The sequence below is a fragment of the Sebastes fasciatus genome, chromosome 1 (assembly GCF_043250625.1).
Source record: "Sebastes fasciatus isolate fSebFas1 chromosome 1, fSebFas1.pri, whole genome shotgun sequence".
Taxonomy (NCBI): domain Eukaryota; kingdom Metazoa; phylum Chordata; class Actinopteri; order Perciformes; family Sebastidae; genus Sebastes; species Sebastes fasciatus.
Window position 1 is genome coordinate 6,917,519 of NC_133795.1, and position 20,708 is coordinate 6,938,226.

A 20,708-nucleotide genomic window follows, 5' to 3' on the forward strand; every position below is an offset into this window, starting at 1 on the left:
TAAACATGTTAACTTACTGTAGCCCATTCCCTGAACAAAGTACTTGAAGGCCTCGGCAAGTTTTCCCGGCTGTGAAAACATAAAAGCATCAAAGTTAGAAGATAATTTAGACAAGAAAATTACTAAATGACCAAACCTGAAATCTAAAAACAACCAACCTGCACAACTTGGGGCAAACCTCCACAATCAGCCATCTGGAGAAAATGATCAGTCTCGTTAATAAATGCTTTGTACAGTCAAAAAAACAATATCATATATTTTATTCAGCTTCACCTTTAGCAGTGTGGTCTTGGTTGGATTTAACCTGGAATTGCACTCCACCTGAAACACCAACGAGAGGTTTACAACTGAGCTCAAAGAAAAAGAGAAATAACTGCTGACGCTTCCCAAATCTTCTCAGGTTACTGAGATGACGGAGTATAACTCACCACAGCCTCAACAGCAGGTGATGTGTCACCAACCACCAGCAGCGAGGGGCACCTGGATGGGATAAAAAAAAAAGATGAAATATTCTCAAAACCGTGCACTCAAGAGACGAATGTTTATTTGTGTCTTCTTAGTCTCAAAACCTACCTTAGTGTGTTGACTGTGTCCTCATTCAGACCTACGATAGGCCTCTCAACATCCAGGTCCCGACGGCTGGTGCAGGGAGACAAATCACGATTAGTTAGCAGGGGTGGGGGAAAAAATTTGGTACAGCATAGAATCGCGATATTTTGCGTGGCAATATCGTATCAATACAAAGTATCAATACACAGTATCGATACACTATTATTATATAACCTATTAACCTCTCAATAATCTGACTGTCGCTATTCTGTCTTTTAGAGGTTGCAGCGGGCTCAGTCTTAAGATCTTGAAGATACTGGTATCATATGAAAATAGAAAACCTAAGGAATCCATTGGTACCAACCATGTCATGTTAGCTTGTTGGAAGAACGCTAAATAACGATTCAAAGTTACACAAAACTTTTGGCGAGGAAAAACTGACATGGCCATTTTCAAAGGGGTCCCTTGACCTCTGACCTCAAGATATGTGAATGAAAACTCCGAGATGAACAGAGTGAAAACTGCATCTTATTAGAATAAACAGATGTTGACAAACTGCATAATTTGCAGTTGAAAAAAAGGTCATAAATCGCAGTATATCTTATCGCAAAATGTTTAAAATCGCAACAAGATCGTATCGTGACTTAAAGGAACAGTGAGTAGGATATGTTGGTATGTAATGGTGAGGTTGCTGATTACAACCTCTCCCGCGTGCAAAGCGTGCAAGATTGCTACGGTGGCCGACGTGAAAACGCAAATGGCCCTCTCGAGAGACAGTTGTTGTAAGAGTAGAGTGCTTTGAATGTGTGTATACGTGGGAAGTGAATGGTGAAGCAAGAGAGAGCGGCGGCGACAGGAGTGAGTAACGTTATCGACTCCGGCCCAGGCAGGAAAAGTTAACAGTGTTTGGTTTGTCTGTTCAGGGCTACTGTAGAAACATTGCGGTGCAACATGGCGGACTCCGTAAAGAGGACCTGCTCGCTATGTCGATATAAACGGCTCATTCTAAACTAACGAAAACACAACGATTCTTACTTTCAGGTGATTATACACTGAAGAAAACATGCTTATTAATATTATATTCCATTTATGCTAATTGATCCCCCTAGTTGTTACACACTGGTCCTTTGAGTATCGTGATAACATCATATTGTGGGGTCTCTGGCGATTCCCACCCCTATTAGTTAGTGTGCATGATTTAATATTACACCCTCGTTCTTTGTATTATGTGATGCAGTGCTTCTTTCCATGTATTCAGATCTGGCCGACTAGTTCTGATACTGGAAGAGGAATCTACATGTCTCAGTTGTACCCATAAATGTGATCAAGAACACATACATCAGTGTACATTCATGTAGAGTTTAAACTAATGTATTGCATCGTACTATTGGTAGGAGCCACAGAAGAGGGCCAGGTTGTCCTGGTTGATGTCTTGGGCGATGTGGAGGCGGTAGGTCTGGATCAGCTCCAGGTTATCTGTCAGCTCATCCTGGTGAACAGAGCAGAGCAAAACAAATGAGTTCAAATGAAATGAGAGGTAGACTCCATATAAATTAGCTTCAGCGCTGCAGTTATTAAAACTGAGTCTGTAATCTCCATGTCACATCTACCAGTCTATGTATCCAGGGGGACAGAAATAGAATAATTGTCTGTTATAAGAGCGAGATGAGGTAAAGGCATCGAGGGAAATCAAGAAAAAAGCCTCCTGAGTTTCAGTTAGTGTTTCACATTGTCAATGAAAAAGGTCAACAACATTGAGAAAAGAGCACATGGTGAGTAATGTAGCGTGAGAGAGACTCACAGTGCTGAAGTGGTGAGACATGATGATATCCACCAAGTTACTGGTCCATCCAGTCAGCTGCACACGAGAGAAAGACAGATCAAGTTAGGACAAGAGATGACTTTTTCTATGTACATAGGAACCTTATAGCCATGCCTGCGTCTACATGTAGTGTATGCACATATTTAATGTTTGATTTTTACATTTATGAAGGAAGCAAATACACAGAGAAGCCATATTTAAGTTGTAGAAATTGTGAAGGATGGGTCGTCGCGGTGACCTAGTAGTTGTGGTGCATACTATTATAAATGCAACCTTCAGGTCAGGCAGCTTTGTCGCAAAGTCATACCCCTCTGTCTCTCTCTCCCTTTCTCCATCACTACTGTATAGGGGTGTCAATCGATGATTCAAATGTTTAATCGCAATCAATCGCATGATTGTCCATAGTTAATTGCAATTAAACGCAACTTAATCGCACATTTTTTATCTGTTCAAAATATACCTTAAAGGGAGATTTGTCAAGTATTTAATACTCTTATCAACATGGGAGTGGGAAAATATGCTGCTTTATACAAATGTATGTATATATATATTACAGGAAGTCAATTAACAACACAAAACAATGACAAATATTGTCCATAAACCCTCACAGGTACTGCATTTAGCCTAGAAATATGCTCAAATCATAACATGGCAAACTGCAGCCCAACAGGCAACAACAGCTGTCAGTGTGTCAGTGTGCTGACTTGACTATGACTTGCCCCAAACTGCATGTGATTATCATAAAGTGGGCATGTCTGTAAAGGGGAGACTCGTGGGTACCCATAGAACCCATTTTCATTGACATATCTTGAGGTCAGAGGTCAAGGGACCCCTTTGAAAATGCCCATGCCAGTTTTTCATCGCCAAAATGTGCTGTAAGTTTGGAGCCAGATCTATCTTACTTTAAAACTGAGCTCACTACAACCTCTGAAAGATCGATTGCGTTAATGTGTTAAAGAAAGTTGTGGCAATAAAAAAAATTTGCTTTAACGCGTTACTATTGCGTTAACTTTGACAGCCCTACTACTGTTACTATCCAATAAAGACAAAATGCTAAAAATATATATTAAAAAAGTAAAGGGTGTCTCCTCTCTATCATTTTCTTTTATACATCTGGCTTGGTAGAGCCAAAGAAGAGAACAGATGAAGTGGGGGGATCTCAATCTATATGGGACAAAGGTCATATCAACCTCCCCCTGGCTCCGTGACTGTAACACTAAAGCCACCCACACATGGTCAGTGGTAAAATTGTTCTGCGCTGGCTGTGGCGTCACCCTCAAAGTTCAAATTATTTCAACTTTGTCCTCTGTTGCTGCTGACCTTTCAAAGCGCAATGAGATAATATCTGCACTGTTGATACCTAGAAACAGTGAATGCCGTTCCTTGCACACTTTTCGATGACATATTATACCATATTATGATAAATATCCTATCATGTGAAGGCAGCTTAACATGGCAAAGAATGTTCTCCCCAACCAACCCTGTACACTAATACACACAACAATGTGAGGCTAACAGTATTAAAGCATAGTAGGACACTACAGTATTGTGACCCATCATGTCCTGCACTTGAAGCAAAGTATTCTACTCAAAATGAAACCAATCCCATTGAATGAACACTCGCAGTGCTGTTATAACGTTTGTCAAGTCAAATCTAGCTTAGTTTTGATTAACTTTGGAGTGACCTTAACCCAAAAACTGCAGGTATGATCAAATTAACACAGGATTAGAGTCCCTGCCTGTGTTCCTAATGCCATTAATACAACACTCCGGGTACGATCTCCCGGGAATATGAAGGCTTGATTTACGGTATAAAGGAAGTGCGTCAACCATTTCGCAACGAAAACAGGTGGAGAATAGCTTCTCTTTTGTTTAGCTATCGGTAGCTATCCCCAGTTACCAAAGAGTATCAATGTAAGTTCTTTGCAGTCACTATCACCAGTAGTGGAAATGGCGGACGGTGGAACGACCGTAGTAACTGTGGAAAACAAACTGCAGTGTGTCCTGTGCAGTGTTGGCAACTCTTTTCCAATGAAGGTAGCGAGCACTAGCTCTAAAAGCCGCTAAAAAAAGTCACCAGATGACATCATACGCAGATTTGCATAAAGCTTAGTGGTTGTGTCAGTTACAAAGACCCTGTGCTGTTGGCAGAAGAGCCATGGACTGTGATTAGTCTGAGCAGCATGCATAGGAATGAATTACAATATAATATATTTGACTACATTTCTTGCTTTTTCCCTGATCGTCTGAATAAGTCACTAAATGTGTCACTAGTAGAAAGCTCTAGGGCTGTCCCGAATACCATTTTTGGGGTTTCGAAGCTTCGGTGAGAAACATTTGAATGTATTCGAAGCTTCGCGGCGCAGCAGGCTGACATGTTTTTCTGTCCGTCTGTCTCCGTCTCCACCGTTTCAGGGCCGCTGCCGCACTACTTTTCAAACATGCACCTTACACACAACAAACAGCGATATCCGTCTGAGAATAACCAATACTAATTAATGTTGAATATGTATAATGAATAATGTGGGATTATTACTTATTTCATGGGCTATTTTTGGATTTATGCTTTATTATTACATACTTATATAAAAAAACAAAAAACAAAGCTTGTAATAATAAAGGAAAACGGAAAGCAACCCGTCGTCTTTAAGTCTATAACTTATCCATCCATCCATCTGCAACCGCTTATCCCGTTAGGGGTCGCGGGGGGGCTGGAGCCGATCCCAGCCGTCTATAACTTATCTTATTTATAAAAATATATCAAGTATATTATGGGTTTTAACGGTGGATTGGTGTCAGCATCGATGTTTCCATAACAAGTAATCATATTTAGTTCTTTCATCATGTAGAATAGAATGAAATGCTCGGCATAAATAGCATAAATAAGTGATCTTAAAATAGTATGGTTAGGGTAGAGAGCATAAAGGAAAGTGGTTGAACGTCAAAATGCATTCATTAATAACAACCTAACAAATGGCTGGAAACTGAACTGAAATGGCTGGTTAATTATTTAAGTAACAGCTCTAATGTATGTTGCAGAGCGTACGGAGGACTTTCTAGGTTTATGCTGCGGTGGTAATACTGACCTTTGAAGCCGCCCAGTCGATCCAGCCTTCAGCACACGGGTCGACGTTGATCAGAACCAGCCCCTCCACCAGGCTGGGGTTGTTCAGCTGGGGAGGGAAGGATGCATGTCAGTGCCAACTTAAAATGTATGACATTTTCACCAATAACATAGTCCTACATGGGTGTTATATTGCATTGTGCATGCTGTGGTGTGCTTACAGCTTTCATTCTTGTGCAAACATACAGTGTGGTTCAGTCTTCGCATCCTCTGATCCAATTAATTAAAGGAATTGTGCCTATCCATAGCTACAGTATATCCTCACAATGAAAAGTTTGCTCAAGATTTTCTGTATTCCCCGAACAGCGCAGATTCAGGATTAAGCCACTGCAGTGTTCTCTAAAGCGATAATAAAAAAGTGAAGCATGTCTGTTCGTTAAAATGAAGACATGAAACAATGAAGATGGAATCCGGGGCTGCTAAATTAAGGGGCGCGTTTTTTTGGAATTGCCTGAAGACAGAGAGAGGATGTCTGGGGAAATCTGAGCTCCATCTCGCCCAATGCTGAGGGAATACTGCGGATGCTGCTTTCAACACGATGCAAATGAAATGCAGCAACAGCTGCTATAAATCTATCAAAGGGTAAACACATTTTGTTCCAAGCCGGTTAGAGCAAATGCATTTCAGAATCCATTTCCTTCATTAATTCTAAACGAGAGCAGACTCAACCGTAGACAGCCTGGCTGCACGACTACTAATCCCTACACCTTCCCTTTCTACTCCTGACCACCATCCTCTCTTTCCATTATTCATCTTTCAGTGCTTCCTTGCTCTTCTCTGTCACTTCGAGCGCTTTCTGCTCTACTGTACACACATTGTGCTTATTTTAGCTCCGCTGCGTTGAGTGCAGAAACAAGACGTAAGCAACCGAGAATCACCAAGGTGATTTATCATTTCGAGAATGGCAGCGTATGCAGCAGACTGTGGGAGAAACCTGATGCCCTGTGTGGGCTTGATGGGAGGCTTTAATGTTCAGTATAACAAGCTGTGTGGCCTGAAAACCTTCAATTATTACAGACGAGGAGGAGAAAAAAAACAATAAAGATGTTGAAATGTCCTGATGGGGACTCACTGCAAAGCGGGAGAGGATGTACGCTCCTGCTCCCACGCCGATGCCGATCATGCTGCTGACCCTGCAGAGAAACCGCTGGTTAACATGGGACTGGAGATGAGTTAGTTTATTTATGTACATTATCATTGATTAGCTATCAACACAGGGGGGGAGGGGGTGGCACTCACTTGAGCTGAGTCATCACAGACGGCAGCATTTCAGCCAACTCGTCCATGGTGGGGTAGCGATAACTGGAGACAGAAGAAACTCATGTGAGTCCATGTGAGTACGGGGTTATTTCATCATGTTTGAATTAATCAGAGAAACTGAGTTTATCATAAATTTAAATACTTAAACACTCTTTTGACTAATAGGTTGGACAATGAATGAGCTTCCATTAGCAGATGAACTGCCAGATCACTGTACAGCTCTAACTAAACAAATTGAGTGCGGCTGAAATAAATGTGCTCCCATTTATCAGCGTGTGTAAAAACCAGTATGACACCCACCCGCTGGGGAAGGGAGGAGCACCCTCCTGCTGGCCGGGCGCGTCCACGTGAACCACTGCAAAGTGCTGCGTGATCTCCTGCATGTCCTCATAGTTGAACAGGGTGTTGAAGCACGACTTGTCTGGAAAGGTGCAAACAGTTCAGGAGGTTAAACTCTGTCGAGGACCTGAGTGTGACTGTCTGGTGCAGAGGCTAAAACAAAGCAGGTTCATCATCACATCCAGGACATTGTGTATCGATGAGTCTATTTCTGGCTGACTCACGGTTGAGGCCGATGTCGTGATAGGTGAGGATGACGGGTCTGTTGCCCTTGGGAACGCCTCTCATCGTCACATGGAGAACGCCATGGGGAGTCTCAATGTCATGCTCCTGTAGCCACAGAGAAGAAGAAGAGAGTGATGTTCGGGACTGATGGATCAATACATGGTGTGTGTAAAAAGAAAAGGCTTAAACACAAGACCTAACATTCCACTACTTTAATGTGACGTGTGTGTTGTCTGTCTCTGTCAAAAACAACAATTCTGTCTCTGTAGCTAGCTTTGAAGCCTGATAGAGTTTTTACCCCAGAGCTCCAGCATTAGGGCTGCACAATTAATCGAATATCTATCTAGCATTAATCGTGATCACCGTTTTGGCTTCCTACAATTAAATGATCAACTGCGATATTCACATTTAAAATGTTGCTCTATATCAAATCAAGTGCTTCCTAACCGAACAGCCAGTCAACAAGGGGCAATTGAGATGTTTTGGCTTCTCTTTTGGGGAGCAGTCTGTGCGTGCACTCTGAGTGTTGCAGCTGCAGTCCAGAGTAGAAGAGTAATATACTGTATATTAGGGCCGGGCGATATGGAGGAAATCAAGTATCACAATATTTTTGACCAAATACCTCGATATCGATACGTTATTGTAGGGTTGACCATTGGTTCTTTCACAAAATATTTGCATGAGATTTTTGATAAATAATCATCAGTAATGTGGATATAATGACTAAGTGGGTAAAGAAAAATAATAGGAAAGCTAGAACAGTCTGGTAAGACTGGTAAAATTATATCACTTTAGCACTTAAAACCAGGAAAAGACAACACTTATACCATATCACAATATTACGATATCCAAAATCTAAGACGATATCTAGTCTCATATCACAGTGTTGATATAATATCAATATATTGCCCAGTCCTACTGTATATTAATCATTTACAGACAGGCAAAACAAAAATGCACTTAATTCAATTGAAAAATAACCTTATTTTAAGCCTTATTTTGATGCAAAGATTTGGACATTAGCAGGAATGTAGCACAAAATGGCAGTGAAAGCAGTGCTCTTATTATTTAAATGTGAAAGTGTACATAATCATTTTGGCCATAATCGTGCAGCCCTATCTAGTATCATCCAAAACGTATTAAAAAACACATAAAAGAGACATTTGGTTGACATAGTTGCTACCGTCAGCATTCAGTTCGGACACTAGAACACCGTAATCTCATTGAGACACAAAGTCTCGTTCTCAAGAGAGAAACCTGATAATATTTGTTGGCCACAGAGTAACTTTCTGGCCATCGGGCCATGGTTAATGTCGAACCCTGTCAATGGAGTTGTATGGCACTGAGACACAAGCTACAGTACATCAGGCTGTGCCTGCTCAGTAGCAGCATAAATTCATTTTAGTATCGTTTTATTCTTTTTGGTAATAAAACAGCTTTAAGCAGTGGAATACTAATTATATCGTGTGGGCTTTTTCTCTAAACATGAACATTATCTCAGCTACTCACAAAGCAGGAGGTAATCCACAGGATTCCCACAGCAGGAATAAAAATGGAACTATTTTAGCCAAATTGAGCAATTTATGCCAAACTGAGTGATTAAGTAGGCACATGTAAAGAGAAAAAAAGAAACAATTACCTCTACAAAAATGCTTGAACAAAGCTTGAACATAGCAGTGATGATTTTTTTCACAAAAACGAGACACAGGAGACACATGTTCCCGGACATAAACACCCAGTGACCACAACACAACATTTAGGGCGCTTTCACAAGCCATGGTCTGTCTGGTTAGTCCGAATCAGAGTGGAATTGAAACTTTTGGTTCGTTTTCTATTTAGTCTGGTTCGGTTTCACAGTGCACAAATTGTAACGGACCAAAAAAAAAAACATATTTGCCACGGGGTGTGTATGAAGGAGCAAAATTATCTTATTCGTCTTGAGAGCTGCCACTTCTATGCAGGGAATCACGGACTTTGATATATTGCTATCAACGTTTTTTCACTTTGACTTGGCACTGATCTACTGAGAGCATGAATCCCTCCTCCAAATTATCTCGAATGACTTTTTAAACGTCACTATTTTCGTGGACTTTATTTTGCATATTCTGTGTGTTTTCTTCGGCCCAGATGTCAAGCAAACATTGGATTTTGTTAGTCCTCTCCCACTCATGTTAACCTGTCGTTTACCTGTGTCCATCTCAACTAATGCCTGCGCAGTCAGCCTGCGTTTTGGTTTGCTTGGAAACGGTCCGAGACCACCTCTCGCAAGTGGTCTCGGCCCGGTTGTTTCGGTCCGCACCAGATCACAATTACTGCGTTCACAACTGCCCAAACGAACCGCGCCAGAGTTTGATTAAAACGGACTAAATGCTGGCTTGTGAAAGAACCCTTAGGGTTTCCATCTCAGATTGAGGATGCAAAGCATGTACCTCTTCTCCGCCACACATTCCTTGTACCCTTGGACAGACAAAGCAGCGAATAGGCTGTCTGGGAAACAGTCTTTTTATCCGGGGGTCTGAATCTCACAGCGCTTTCACAAGTATGACTCTGCAAAAATGAATGTCTTAGCAGAAAGACCCATTAAAATTCAAAAGAGGTCACACCAGCTTCATTCTCTCCATCGCTTTCTTTTGAATATCTTTCTCTGTACAGAACAGAAAGCCTCACATCAGAACTTCACACTTGCTTCTACAATAAACACATTAAATGGCGAAAGGGTAATTTCAGCTGACACTTAATTTGACTGGAAGAAACTGAAACGTGATTAAGATGAAATGGGGGAATTAGTTGAAAGATGACATAGCAAAAACAATCAGAGGTTTTCATGAGAGTGAGAACGAGAGTAGGTAAGTGACAAAATGGGAAGTGATAAAATATACAGGAAGTGCAAAGCCAGTTTCCAGACTTCCCTCAGAATCACAGCATCACAAACACACACACTTCCCCAAGGTCAGCATGACTGGGGGTAATGCGTACAAGGGTGTGCAAGGTGTAGCTGCATGCATGTGTGTGTGTGTGTGTGTGCTGCACAGAGCAGGAGCGCCAGGGCGGGGCCCAGCGCTCGCCTGGTCTCAAGGCCCACTGGTCATCAATAATAAAGAGAGAGAGCCTGGGCGGTCGAGAGACACAGGTTATGGCTGACAGACACAGAGGGGAACGTGACTCGGACTGCTTCCCCTCCTGGTTTCCCGTTGCAGGCATTTGTCTGATGGATATGTGTCACTATCTCTTCAGAGGAGATGAAGGAACACTCTCAAGGACAAGGCTGCAGTAATTTATATCTGCAATCTGTAATGGACACAGTAACACAAAAAGGGAAAATACTCATCTCGTCAGCAACGGAGTGAGATATCTTCATTTGTGTGGGTGTTTGCACAGAGATTAGCCTGTCGCACAAAACATGAAAACTATGCAACCGAAAACGACACAAAGCAACGCCCACTGACTGTGTGCTACAGTCTACCAACACCGAATATAACCTGAGATGGAATAAATCATGAAGAAACTCTCCTGTTGACAGGAAGCCTTGCGCTTATCGGAGGCCTTTTCACAGTTAATGAAAAGATTCTGCAACCTCGGCCTGGCGTCGGGGGCAGAACAACCTGTTATAGACAGAGAGGAAACTATTCATGGCTGTGTTGCTGCAGAATTTTTTGCTTTTAGACAAGGACAGAGTCAAGGACACGCAGTGTAGAAAGAGTGGCTTTGCTCTAAGAAGGCAAACACACTGCCTTCTGTCATGTTCGTGCACTGTACATGCGCCAGAGAAAGCAGGCATGTACACCCCATCGGTGACAGGAATTAAAAAAGGTGATGGGAACATAGATGGGAAATAGAGGAAGATGAGATAGAGAGCTTGGAAGTGGTTGGGAGGAAATAGAGCGTGACAGCAAGCAGGGACAGGAGGAAAGACAGGGGGAGTCCTGTATGACTAACAGAGAGGGGCGCATTGCTTTAATTCATCCAGCCATGTCCTGGCACAAACAAGTGGAGAATTATGGAGAAAAGGGCAGTGGAAAGGGAGTGAGGGAGAGGACCTCTTATCTATCCATTTAGCTCTTGGCATAGTTTGAAAAAGCTGTATTGATCTGGGAGTGCTGCCATTTCCTTTCACAGACACACATGGGTATATATATGTACACAGCAGCATCTCAAGAAACCAGACATGGGGTGGGGCTGCTAGCCTGGACAGCCAGAGGGGGGAAAAAGAGGGAGAGCACTGCAACACTTTTTTTCATCTTTAGAACATTCACGGTGGCTAGTAGTTAGACAATAAGTGTGTGTGGCTGTTTGGGGGTGGTTGTAGATGAGACAGGAATACTGAGTAGGGGTTTGTGCTTTGAGGAGAGGGGCTTCAGGGGCAAACAGGGGAGGTAAGCACTTGGGTTTTGGTGCCAGTACGAAGGAGGGTGAGGGAGGTGAAAAAAAGGAGAGCAGTATGTCATGCTGTTCCTCTTCCCGCAATCTCTCTCTTATCAATCCCCTCCTCCTCCTCCTCCTCATCCTCCTCCTCCCTGTTTTCCACGCCCTGCCAGGAACGGCATCAATCACCCCTGAGATCAGCATTACAGGGCAAGAAACACAGATCATGCCTGCAAACGAATTCAATGTACACACACAAGAACCTATGCACACACATCCACGTCTCTTATGCATGTTCTCCAGTGGGATCATCCCAGGTACATGCCACCCTGCTCTCCTTTGGCACAAACACACCTGCAGCACACGTACACTATGTCTGTGTGGGTGTGTCATCGAAGCAGTGGGCTGAAACTACAAACTCAGAGTCTCTGCAGGGGAGAGAAGGAGCCGCTACAGTGTTTTTTGGTGTGTTGTCGTGCTACAGTGTGTGGGGGGATGAGTGACCTCCCTGCCCGTTTTCAGTGATAACTGAATGAGGAGCACAATGCTGGCACTATGCACCATCCACAGCAGAACAAAAACATTCCTGCAGTTATGGATAAGCACAAAAGTACACATTTGAGATACACAGAAACATGCACCCTGAAACACTGATACTGATGGACACCCATACACTGAAAGGCACGAACACATCATCTGGTTGTGGCATTTGCAGATTCAGAGACACTTGCACACATGCATCTTTCATATCATCACATTACAATGCACCACTGCACCCTCAGCATGTGCAGGCTGCACACATGGGCACTGTAGGTAAACATACACTGAACAAATGTTCACCCCACACAAGCAGCTGCCCAAAGAGAAAAAGCCCAAAGTCTCAGCCGCCTGCTGAAGGTGGTGACAAGCAAGCCAGGAAAGACCCCCGCAAGCTTTTCCCATCCTAGAGCCAGCTGCTGTCCCCTTCTTTGGGGAAACCACACAACATCCCCCCCCCCACTAATACTAACCAGAAGCCTCTGCTGCGAGGACCCAGCCAGGTGTGTCAAGGCAGGCAAGATGCATTTGTCACTCACCACTCCATTCCCAGAGCATGCAATCTGGTCCAGGTCCAGAATAGCTGACATGTTTTTCCCACGCAGGAGAGGAGTGTGTTATGCTATGTGCAAGTGTGTGCTGGGCAGCTTTGAAGAGCTCCAAGAGGAGGAGGAGGAGGAGGAGGAGGAGGAAGCGGAGGAGGAGGGTGGGAGCGTTGGTAGGAAGGGAGGGATGTAGGGTGAGGCGGCTAGAGCAGCAGCGACAGGGAAGACGGAGAAGAGAAGGAGGAGAGAGACACAGCACCGGGAGCGAGGAGGAGATGGGTAAATAATCTGAATGAAAGCAGAAGAGGGGGGGTGCTGGTTAGGATGCAGAGTGAACAAGAGAGAGACAGAGACAAGAGGTGGGAAAGAGAGCAGGAAAAAGAGGCAGAGGGGGAGGAGAGTGAGACTGCAGTTTGTGCTTTGTAGTCACAGCGCGTCCGTGCATCCAGCCACCGGTGCGTCTAATTGGATTGCGGCGGGTCAGGTGGGTAGAGGGAGAGGGTGGGACTTAGCGGTGAATAGAGGAAAAAAGGAGGGGGGGAGTGAGAGTTGGGTGCATGGAAGAGGGGTGATGGGGTGCAAACGATGCAGAGGCAGTCCAGGAAAGCGGGCAGGCTGCTGACGTCACACCGTGATACTGATAAAGTGAAGAGGAGAGGAGGCTGACTTTGACAGCTCGCCCTGGGCTGCATCAGCAAAATGGCTGCTCATCTCTGAGATTTACAAACAATTGTCTCCAGATTCACTTCAGCTTCACCTTGCTGAGGGAGAAGACTGCGAGTGACCTCAGCATCCAAATAAAAAACACCTCATGAACATGAATATCCATCATCAGACCCTGTTAATAAGCCACTCAGAAGGACTAGTGTAAAATGCAGCGGTCCGACATAAACCAACAATATCTTTGCTGCAAATTTTGACCACTGCAGCACTTCTTCATCCTCTAAAGCTCCAGTATTCATTCAAAAGACAGCCCTGATTATGTTCCAGGCTTACAAGAAATGAGCTACTATTTTTATTCAACGTTCACAACCCTGCATGGGAGGATCTATTTCCTCCCAACCTGCCTCCGAATCATTTGATCCACGTAGTTTATTGATCCCTCCTTTTCTACTCTCCTCTGCACGACTGCTAGCAGTGCAGGGCGTCACGCCTTTAGTTTGAGACAGGCTGCTCTGTGCAGCCAATGGCACGGACGCGAACAGCACAGAGTGGGTGGGATTACGAAGACGAGGGGCGCTTCATTGGTTAGTTATTGTAGCAGCATGTTCGGTTGTAAACTGCTGTTTCTCCTCTAAATGTTTGCTGTCCTAACCCACAGAGGGTGTCACTGACACACATGTAGTGTATGTACATTTCCAGGAATAAACACTGGTTATACAGAATACACAAATAAAGTAATACAGGTATCAAAAAATACACAAGAGAGTAGCATCTCGAACATTATTTCCATAGAGATTTTTTTCCACAGTGTCAAGTTTGCAAAAAAAAATAGTAGTTTCAGTCTATTTATTTCCATCTCCAGTCATTCAAGCCAGGTCGTGGCCAGAACATGACTTATTGCATGTATACTGTGATGTTATCACCAGATCATGGTGTAAATGGGATGGGTCAAATCAGCTCATGGAGATGATGGGTCATGACCAAACACACGTTTACTCTTTCCTCGACAGAGCGGGTGCCTCTTTGTGTCATTACACTGAGTCATGTCTCAGTAGGACTCTGCAGTCTGAGGAGACATACAGGCACACAGTGACACTCTGCTGGTCTGCATAGCTCAGTTCGATGTAGAGCTTTGCATTAACGCTGCCACAATCTAAGGTTTGATTTCCCACATGTCCAAGCATATCAAGCTCAGGAAAACATTGTGTATTAAACTGTCCACCGCATCACATGACATGGTCAATTTTCATCCTCTTCTAAGATGGTGACTGAGCAAAATCTGTGCAATACATTGAATTTCTGTGACGCCTAAGCCTGACTTTAAGATATGCAAGACATACAATCAACGACAAGAAAAGCACAGCAGACTAAGAACACATCACACAAAGCATAGCCCCTCCAGCCACACAATGGACAGGCTTATAGCGCCCTCTGCTGAGCTTAATGAGACAGTGTGTATTCAAAAAACCCAAAGACGTGACTTGTACACAGCTTCTTCTAGTATTTGTGTTGGGATGGTACACGTTCAAGAAGAGAAATGGTATCAAAACTGGACATAACCCAGAAATGTGACACCTAATAAGTGATTATCAATACCCTACATCAGTGGTTCCCAACCTTTTTCCTTAAGGGACTAAATTTCTATCATTGAGTAAACTGACAACCCCTGACTAAGTGATATATTTTATGGATATTTCATATTATGCTCAATGCATACCAATAACAACTGATAAACTGTACAATTAATCCAAATATTGAATGCAATAACTGCAGGACGTTTGTTTAAAACGAGCAATTTGGATGAATTTTCAGCAGATTATTTCCTGTGAATATTGAATCAAATATGAGTTTTCCTGTTATATTTAGGAACTTTTAATACAATTCTCTGTCTTATGTATTTTTTTTTTAATTGTTAACAATCATACTTACTTAACAGGCTTCTTTTTTTGACAAATTCAGTGTTTTCTGGCTGTTTAGCAGAGAGGGAAGGCTCTGCAAAAATAACTTGTGTTCAGATCTTCTCCGTGTCCTTATCCTGTTTATATCTTAAATAATAATCCAAACTTTAAAAATAACAATTTCATTTAATTTTCTTCACAGAAATGAATGAAATGCTGACTTGTAGACAAACTGTATGTTATTTTTAAAAGTCGTCTTACACCCCTTCAAATCAAGAAGGCCTTGTGACTCCCCGCAAAGCTTTAGCGACCCCTAGTGGGAGCTGGGACCCCAAGGTTGGGAACCAGTGCCCTATATGGAAAAAACTGTCAAAGATAATAATCTAATAATGATAAACTCACAAAACATTTTGAGACGATCGACTAAAACATCACATGCGTTCAGATTCTATGGATACCATCTCAGCTTTCCGCTCTGCACAGCAAACATCAACCTTAGATGATCTATTTTTAAAATGTACAGTCAGCCATTTCCACTTCCATGAGGTCACTCAGTGTTCATAGGTGGAGGAGGCTGACTCACAATCTTCCTCGCTTCTCAGTGGTGTAAGCAGGACATCTGAAGGAACACATGACTGCAGCACCACACCCTCTAGATTCTCCTCTCTGACCCCACCTCACCACCATCATCCACGCCGCCCTCCTCATGCAGGTGCAGAGGGTTTAGACTGAGACTGCTGCAGTACCTACAGACCGCCTGCGGTAGGAGCTTTAGTACTAGTCAAGAGGAGAGCAGCTGGATTTGTCCTCCAGATGCGGGAATGTCATATCTTTGCTCAGAGTGATGGTGGAGCGGTGAGGAGGACCCCTCCCCCCCTCCACACACACACAGACTATATTCATGGGAAGTCTGCTGCTAATGCCGTGTACTGCATGTGGGCTCAGGTACAATGACATGACACTCCTTATTTCAACAGACTCTTTTACATCACATTTGAGCAGTTCATCTCAAACCAGCGAGCCGAGGCTTGTCCTACACTTGCACACAAAAATGCACAAGATTAAAATAGCAATACATATCTACCATATGTCTGAGGAGAATTAGAACCATGATTGATAAATCTGTAAGGAACAATAATTCACTTTTTAATGTAGCCAATATATATGGTAATAGAGCTTGCTATCACAATTTAGCCTGGATGGGATATTTGCTAATTTGCTAATAAGGTAGCTAATCCTCAGAATTTCTGCCCTTATGGTTTGTAAAAACAGTCTTACATTTTAATTTCTATGAACACAAAAGTATTAGAAAGAAAATTGTACCTGCTTGTAGCTCTTTAAATTAATTTCCATTAGAAAAAAAAAAATAATAATTCTGATTCCAGTTTCTTAAATGTGGATATTTTCTTGTTTCTTTACTCCTCTATGGCATAAACTGAATTTCTTTGAGTTGTGGACAAAACAAGACATTTGAGGACGTCATCTTGAGCTTTGGGGAACACTGATCAATATTTTTCACCATTTTCTGACATTTTATAGAACAGAAATACAAAAATATACGTCCAGTGTGAAAGTGATACCTCCTTGCAGCTCTTTAAATTGACTTGTATGTTCGAGTTATTCCAAAGATTGCTATCTTATTTGGACAGCAGGCCTTTTTCAAAGCAGACATTTTGACTTGTCAGAGTAGGAAAAGCTCTGGTGTTAGTAATAACACCTCTATTCAAGTGTGTCAGTAAGACATGACTGTGTGACAGTGAGCTGGCTCGCGTAATATCAGGACCCTGGAACAGCTAAATGTAATTCGGTTATCATTGATTGTATTTTTTACACGTGTGCGTTTCCAGATGTCAAAATGTCTTCCATTTATTATATCTATGAAGTTCTGACTTTAGTGTTAAAGTAACATTATTTATATGGAAATTTTGCAAATAGCGGTCAAAGAATCATCCGTTTATGGATTTGTCTTAATAATTCATTTTAGACTCCTGAGTGTGACCGTGTGAGGTCAAAATGGCTGCCATGGAAATAAGGTCAAATACACTTAAGACTGCTTCAATACCACTGAGACAAATTCTTTCTTTAACGTACAACCGCAGGACCTGAGCTGAATCACAAGAGGATGAGATATGACATTGGAAATATGAGCAGCTGAGCGACTGCAGCATTTTATGAATGTTAATGTGTTAGTGACAAAGCAGACAGCAATGGAGCATGTAGCATGCCGGCTACAGCTACCATGCTTTACTCTCCTCCTCTGCCTGCAGCAGCTATATTTAGCTCTGGTGGGATGCTGGAAGCAGCCGTGACTGCAGAAAGTGAGAGAGGGATGAAAGATTTAACCCTTTGCAGCCGTGACGCTTGTGAAACCCAGCAGAGTGCTTGCCTCTGGGAAGTCACTCCTCATGCAGGAGACTCTTTGAAGAAAAACAAATTGCATAGCACAGAGGTGGAGGGCCGGCAATCCAATTCCCCAACAGAGAAAGCATCAAAGAAAGGGATCTGGAACAGTGTCGTTCAAGGACAATACCCCTTCTTTCTTGAATGATAATTATCATACATTATCATATAAAAAGACCTGACTGTTTGAAATGCATACTGTGAAAAGGCAAACAAACACAATCTTACTGTGGAAGACACTCGCTGAGGCAACTATTAAACAATGTCTGAAATCACTGCACTATCTCTTCCTGATATTTACTAAGAAAGTAGGTGATACTCTGTAAAGATCTCTAGAGGTTGTGTTTTGAACTGTTCAACTGAACATGTTGTTCATAAAGCCCTGTGCAGGTAGGAAGACAATAGTTATTAGGGCTGCACAATTAATCAATTTGATAAAAATTGCAATATGACCTTCTGCAATTTTCAAATTGCAGGAGGTGCAATATTTGAAATGTGTGTAAACAATACCATTTTAAATGAAATACTGTGGTGCTGCAGAGATGTACTGGCCTACACATCATAAGAAAACATCTTTGTTTGGTACAGATCCCCACAAAAATCACACCATCATCATTTTAATACGCTTTTTCAATGAAAATGAGAATAATGATGTAAAAATATCCCTCTAATATCACAAACCATATTGCAATTTCAATATCAGTAAAATAATCGCAATTCGAATTTTTTTCAAAATCATTCAGCCCTAAAAAATATTTAATGATTCCAAAAAGTCCACTGTTTGTTCACTTTTATGGTATTTTGCCATTATTGCAGGGTTTGACAGTAGAGAGTGACAAGGGGAAAGAGAGTGGGTTGATATTAGGGCTGCAAATAACGATCATTTTCAGTGTCGATTAATCTGTTGATTATTTTCTCGATTAATCGATTAGTTGTTTGGTCTATAAGTCCTAGAAAAAAGGTGAAAAATGTTGATTAGTGTTTCCAAAAGCCCAAGATGTCGTCCTCAAATATCTTGTTTTGTCCACAACTCAAAGATATTTAGTTTACTGTCATAGAGGAGTAAAGAAACCAGAAAATATTCACATTTAAGAAGCTGCAATCAGAGACTATAAACCGATTATCAAAATAGTTGGCGATTCATTTAATAATTGACAACTAATTGATTAATCATTGCAGCTCTAGTTAACATGTGCTGAAGGCTTTGTATTTAGAACAACAAGAAAACACAAAGCTTACCTCTAAATCTTCCTTATAGGGTGTATCACAAACCCTGTCCTAACTAAAACAAATAGGTCACCAATGTGGCCTATTTGTTTGTTTGGTGGCTTTTCCTCAGTACAAATGAGCCACAGTGCACAAAATACCAGTAAAGTCCTACAAGTAGAATGTATACATCCATGCATAAACAAAGAAACCCTGACATTTAGCTAATGGTTCACCACAAAACAATCAGCCAAGAATTTACATTCCAGCAGATAATGGTTTACTCATGCTAACCCTCTTCAGTATTGTTTTCTGCATAGACTCCGGTCGTGTCCTTTTGCTTTCTCACTCACTAGTACAATGGCATGAGCTGAAACAGAATTCAAAATACTAAAAGATTGTTTTCAAGTGACCTTTGCCCCGTGCAAACACACACACACAGACACACAGATGCACATTAGTAACAGAGAGAGGGTTAAGCAGGACAGAGCCTGTTTGGCTGAAACATTGTTTTTCTGTTGTATTGCGTAAGCAAAGGACAAACTTGAAGAACAAGCTGAGCAAAAACAATGCATGACAAAAGCATTCAAAAGCTGTCACCTTTAGTTAACTGCCAGTAGTGTGGGGGATGACCCTTATAAAAAAAAAAATCCTATATTTCACCAGCAATGCGGTGTGGGGTAAAATTGGATTTTGCCTGTGACGAACAATGTTCAGATGTAGGGCAAGTAAACAAATGGGTTCAGCAGTAGGGGGGTGAGAATGGGGTTGTGTCCCGACGCCCCATCCCCCTTTCTCTAACACAACAGCATCTCCTCAAACCATGGCACAACAGTGCTTTGTGTGGGAGCAGAGACCAACACTCACCTGGCAGTCGAAATCTTGAAAGTTGCGTGCATTCTGCAAGAAAAGTAAAAGGGGAAAGTTAAAATATACCATAGGCTTATAGATGCCATATTTCTATATACATAAAGCCAATAATAACACCTATTGTATATGTGTGACACTCTGATGCAGTATTCATGTGTGAACAAATAGAATACATCTGGCAGTGTCCCACTTTTTACAAGCTCTTAATGTCTTTTGGTTAGCATGATTAGATCTAAACATTTGGTCATTATGCTACAAACAATAATCATGTCTGATCAGCTTGATTTCATTTCCTAAGCACATTACAGATTTAAACGGAGTCGGGTGTAATGTCTCCAAGTAAAGGCTGTAATTTCTGTATAATGTGATTGGGCGTGACATACTGTGGCGAGCACTTCATCTAGTTGTTTATGAATATATTGGTCCAAATGACTGTGAGGTCGGGATACATAATTGTGGCAATTTTCTGATTACAGCCAGTTATGACTGCAAAACCTTTTTTAGGAAACAAATTGTCTTCTTCCATGCATCTTAAGGGTGCTTTCACACGTAACCCGTTTTGTTCAGTTAAAACAATCTCGGGTTTGTTTGCCCGCTTAGTGCGGATTGTTTGGGCTGGTGTGAAAGCTGTCAATCGAACCCTGGTGCGTACCAAACAACCTAACCGAGACCGCCTGAAAAGGTGGGTCTCCAGGCAGACTCTGGTGCGGTTTGTTTGTGGTGTGAAAGTAAACAAATCAACCACAGCGATCTTATTGATCCGTATTTAAGGCAATGTATATAAGCACCTCAGTGTGGGTATATCCCCTGATTAATAGGTCAAAAGCTGTTAAAACTGCTGTGCTTGTATCCGACTCCGTGTACTTTGTCAGTTCATTAACTCCATTAATGAGTGTGTGACGGCGATC

The 20,708-nt window shown here is 42.2% G+C and overlaps 1 protein-coding gene across 3 annotated transcripts in view; it reads right to left on the bottom strand.

Annotated features, from left to right (window-relative positions):
* The window catches only part of LOC141782513 (protein NDRG3-like), a 48,558-nt gene that overhangs the window by 4,202 nt on the left and 23,648 nt on the right, over positions 1-20,708 (bottom strand). For 2 of the 3 annotated variants that reach the window (XM_074659134.1, XM_074659059.1), the window contains exons 3-15: positions 19,798-19,830; positions 7,319-7,424; positions 7,056-7,176; positions 6,735-6,797; positions 6,568-6,628; positions 5,458-5,544; positions 2,351-2,407; positions 1,935-2,038; positions 574-639; positions 429-480; positions 274-321; positions 159-194; positions 18-69 (exon numbers count right to left, since the gene is read on the bottom strand). In XM_074659134.1, the coding sequence (XP_074515235.1) occupies positions 18-69; positions 159-194; positions 274-321; positions 429-480; positions 574-639; positions 1,935-2,038; positions 2,351-2,407; positions 5,458-5,544; positions 6,568-6,628; positions 6,735-6,797; positions 7,056-7,176; positions 7,319-7,424; positions 19,798-19,830 (886 nt within the window). Of the gene's footprint in view, positions 1-17; positions 70-158; positions 195-273; positions 322-428; positions 481-573; positions 640-1,934; positions 2,039-2,350; positions 2,408-5,457; positions 5,545-6,567; positions 6,629-6,734; positions 6,798-7,055; positions 7,177-7,318; positions 7,425-12,757; positions 13,110-19,797; positions 19,831-20,708 lie in introns of those variants that run through there. The other variant, XM_074659220.1, reaches the window with a different exon arrangement.